Below are 4,683 nucleotides of genomic sequence, written 5' to 3' on the forward strand. Positions count from 1 at the left end.
ACACACATAAAACAGTAGCATTTAAATATAGATATTTACTATAACATACATATTAAAAAACATTGCACTTAAGGGTTGAACTTCAAGTACCTGACACAGTTCACAAGGAACCAGCAAATGTCCATCAAAATTGCCCTTTAATGGCATCGTGAATCACAGTCTTTAGTCTCTTTGTAACAAGTCCATTGGCAGTGACAGAACAAGGCAAGAGGGGGGAAAGTGTTAACCCCTTGCTGCCCGAGGTGCCATCAACACTGTATGTTGAGTCTCATTCTCTAGCAGCTAGAGATAAAAGGAAATGGGACCCCTTGGTCCCTCACTGAGGTCGACAATAGATCTTCAGGAGCCTTCAAAAACACTTGCAGACGAGCCTAGAGGAATGCTTGACCTTAGTTTCTCCTACAGCCAATGCCTCAATCCCAGATACAGTAGCTATTTAGTCTGTAATGTCTCCTCCTGTGTAGTGTGTGTCCCTTCAGTGCTGAGTTACTAAGAAGTCTTTACGACAAGTGCAAACATTAGAAATATTCCACATTGGCCCTACAAGGTGGTTGGTAGGTGAAGAGTCCACATAACTGGACACCTCCGTCTTCATTTAACCCCAATACTGTTAAGTCATATTCCATTTCTAGTTTCCTTTGCTCTTCATCCCCATATCTTTCTGGGGCTTCAGTAGACTTTTGCACCGGGAATTGTGTGCTCCTTTCCAGGCAGTACAAATAACCACTACATTGTTTAGGTTTGATACAACTCCAATTACTTCTGCTTTAAGTCCTGAGCAATGATTCCCACATCTTGCCCTTTGTCCTGGTCCCTGTGTAAGAGCTTGGTCTTGGTGTAGTACTAAAGTCCACGAGCTGTTGTTTTACAGGGCTTCTGAGTCCGTTGTTGCGGATCCAGCTTGGCTTCATTTTACCGTCCACAACAGGCAGAAGAAGCTTTTTCTCAGGGATAGACCTTCTCCTCCGGCCATAGCCTTGAGGACTGATCTTGTTAACTGGAGCTGTTCCATCCTTGTCTTTGTTTGTGTACTGGAAGATCTGGTGAGCCAAGTTCTGAACTGTGCAGGTACCAAATCTGCAGCCAATTCGTACAGTTTGGAAGTGGTGGAGGTGTGGACTTTGTCTGTACCTCTTCACACGAACGTGAGCTTCATTGCTGCAACAACAAAAAACAGAAACCCACTATAAGAACTGTGTCCACATTTCACACTCAAAAAAAGAACAAAAACAAAAAAACAACCAACCATAGCAGAACATCTGTAAACTGTTCTAAATCAATCACCCTTCTAGTGCATGAAGTTTGGAAAACTTCACCTACACAAACACCCCCCACCTCCTGCCTACATCAATATGTGCTGAAAATGCTTACACCAAAAAAATGCAACCCTTACCCCTGAGGTTGTGAAACACTAATGGGAATGTACAAGCAGATAACAGTATATATGGATGCAAATAGTCAATTACCTGCTCTGAGACATAAATAGATCTTTTGTACTCTCTTCTTTGATGAAAGAGGATCCTGAAGTTGCATCAGTTATTTGGGCTGTAGATTTGATTTTGTAAGATGTATTTAAATCCCTTCTGGCTTGATTCAGGATTAGACTCAATCTGCAAACAGAGCAGGTTTGGTTAGTGAAACACCCATGCATCATACATAACACTGCAATGCATTACTAGGAATCACAGACATCTATAATAACAGTTTGTAGTAATAATACTCACTTCTTTTTCTCTCCAGGAGCAAATTCGACTTTTTCTGCAACTGCACCCAGAAAGGTCAGATAGCTTAACTGTAGTAAGATAATATGAGCCAATTCCATTTTTGGACGAGGTCCTAGTGGAGAAACATAAGGTAATTTTAACAGAGTTGTCTAAGGTATTATATGGAGTGCATTAGCTACTTATCCTTATAATAAACTTTACTGATCTCTTTGATGATTTGTTTAGAATTGGTTTATGAGCTAACAAAACCATTCATAAAACTTTGTAACTAACGAGCCTTTTCTGCAAAGATAATGAAAAGTGACTGGGTGCCAAAGTGCCATGTTCTGCTTGTTATTTCAATTACAACTAAACTTTGGATAGCACATTGCACCTCTATCTTTGTTTCATCATGAATTACATCTCTGTAACACTAAAATCCAATTTTATAGGAAATTCTTAATACTTTTAGGCTACACCTGCAGTGCACATGGAAAAGTCTGCAAGCCTGAAATTTTCCATTGGAAAATACAGGAAAACAAAAGCATTGCTAAAAAAACAAACAAAAAGCAGAAGCTTAAAAGAATCACAATCACATCCATTTAAGATAGAAAACACAATGCATACCTGTGTGTGCAGTGATAATCCACAAAAGAAAGGGCTTTTCCCAAAGAGTGAGTAATCCAATATCAATGCAAAGCTGCACTCTCTGTCTCTGTATAAAACCTACTGACTCTCCTGTGCTAGAGAGCTGCTTTATATAGATATACACCGGGTGTGGGCGTGGCACATCCACAGTGAAAGGCTTCAGCACTCCAACAATGCAAGATAATATCTACAGCATTTATGGCCCCAATTAATTTTCTATGGTAATATTTCTGTAAATAACTCTGACCATGATAAAGTAATACTGAAATATAAGCTGTTTATTGACAATACAGAGAGTTTGTTTAGCTCATGGTTAGAGGTGCCTCTAGTTTGCCTAATAAGGACTGATATTGAAAAATGCTAGTCTGGGGCACATTCTGTCGCTTTAGAGTGCAGATGTAGACATAGGTTCCTTAATGTATGATAGGGAAATGGAATTATTATTTAAAATGTATTGTTCATGCAGTTGTTTTTAGTGTAATATCCAGTTCTGTGGTAAACATATCAATTACTTATTACAGATGGACAGACACAGAGACAAATATGAGACATATCTAGTTATTCTCAGTTTCCATCTAATTAAATGTAATTATTTTTCTTTCTTTTTTGTCTTTCTTTTATCTTTATCTTTATGTCATTTATATATCTGTTGTCATCGATCTATCTATCTATCTATCTATCTATCTATCTATCTATCTATCTATCTATCTATCTATCTGTCTGCCTGTATCTATCCATTTATTTATCTATCTATCTGTCTGGCTATCTATCTATCTATCTATCTATCTATCTATCTATCTATCTATCATGAATCTATCTGTCTGTCATATATATATCTCTCTGTCTGTCGGTCTATCTGTCTATATATATATATATATATATATATATATATCTGTCTGTCTGTTATCTATTTATACATCTATCGGTCTGTCTGTCTGTCTATCACAGCTATTATCTGTCATCTATCTCTCTATCTATCTATCTATTCTATCTATTTATCTATCTATCTAATCTATCTAATCTACCTATATATATCTATCATGTATCTCTATCTAATCTACCTATATATCTATATCTATCTATCTATCTATCATCTATCTATCTATCTATCTATCTATCTATCTATCTATCATGTATCTATCTAATCTATCTAATCTACCTATATATATCTATCTATCATGTATCTATCTAATCTATCTATACCTATGTACTTAAGAGACCAATAAATTAAGACAATTTTGGCTCCATTGAGCGCTATTAACAACATAACAATGTAATTATGAAGCTATATATTTTCTTACACTAGAGACACTGTGACTTGTGGAGTTATGGAGTAATAATAGCCACAGATATGCTCATTTATGTTACAAAATAAAAAAACCTTTCTTGTGTAAATTTACAATTGTATTTCATTGCCCAAATTTCTAATCTAACGCAAGAGTAGTGCTGGAGTATAAATGAGAGAGCCCTAACTAATCACTTAGCATTGGGCAATATCTGATACGTGCACTATGTGGTTTCACCTTAGGAATGCAGGATGCTAGTTCTACCCTTTGTCATTATCAGTACAGAGAATGTTATCTTACCATAATATATTCAAATAACATCTAATGTTTTACTTAATGCATCAGTCCTCATAAAAGGATACATGAATGAGAGTCACATTTTAAATAATATTTTTTGCAAGATGATTTGACTTTACTTTTTACTGATACCAGTATAAATAACATTGTATTGACTCATAGAATCTGATATAGCCCCCAGGACAAAGACTCATCTACCTAATTATGTAAGGCAGAGGGTTTGGCTTTCTCTCGCTAACTATTTTGGGTTTAAACCAAAAATGCAATTGATGGAAATATTTAAGTGATTTAATCCTTGTCAGATATTGCATAATATCTGAAATAGCTATTAAATGATAGTGTTCTGTACCTCTTCATGCCCTATAGGGATTATAGGTTTATTCTCCCAAAGTTATCTGGGTATAAATAATGTAAGTAGACGTCAGGAAATGGAATATAGAAATGGGATCATTGTAAAACCAACTTAACCTCAAATCGTTATCAAAGACTTGATGCCATAAGAAATAAAATAAGATTCTCAGTGTCATATCATTTTGGAGAGTCACAAAAGCTGTAAAGGGGAACTGGTCATATTATAACTCCGGAGGAATTTCTACAGTTAAGAAATGTATTGTCTTTCACACACAAATGCTATAATTGTTCTTGTTCATTACCATAACCCTTTATTTATTTATTTTATAAATATGATATCTAGATGTGCTGTGCACCGGATCTACAGAATATATTATAATGATCGACTGATCATTTCA

General features: G+C 35.7%; 1 protein-coding gene across 1 annotated transcript in view; it reads right to left on the reverse strand.

Annotated features, from left to right (window-relative positions):
- Positions 1-2,415, reverse strand: part of ADM (adrenomedullin) — a 2,620-nt gene extending 205 nt beyond the window's left edge. Inside the window, exons 1-4 of the mRNA XM_053688936.1 lie at positions 2,331-2,415; positions 1,725-1,836; positions 1,467-1,610; positions 1-1,158 (exon numbers count right to left, since the gene is read on the reverse strand). The exon at positions 1-1,158 is cut by the window's left edge and continues 205 nt beyond it. Coding sequence (XP_053544911.1) covers positions 768-1,158; positions 1,467-1,610; positions 1,725-1,822 — 633 coding nt within the window. The 5' untranslated portion in view covers positions 1,823-1,836; positions 2,331-2,415 and the 3' untranslated portion in view covers positions 1-767. The remainder of the gene's footprint in view (positions 1,159-1,466; positions 1,611-1,724; positions 1,837-2,330) is intronic.
- Between the last annotated feature and the right edge of the window lie 2,268 nt (positions 2,416-4,683).

This window comes from Bombina bombina, chromosome 7 (genome assembly GCF_027579735.1).
Source record: "Bombina bombina isolate aBomBom1 chromosome 7, aBomBom1.pri, whole genome shotgun sequence".
NCBI lineage: Eukaryota > Metazoa > Chordata > Amphibia > Anura > Bombinatoridae > Bombina > Bombina bombina.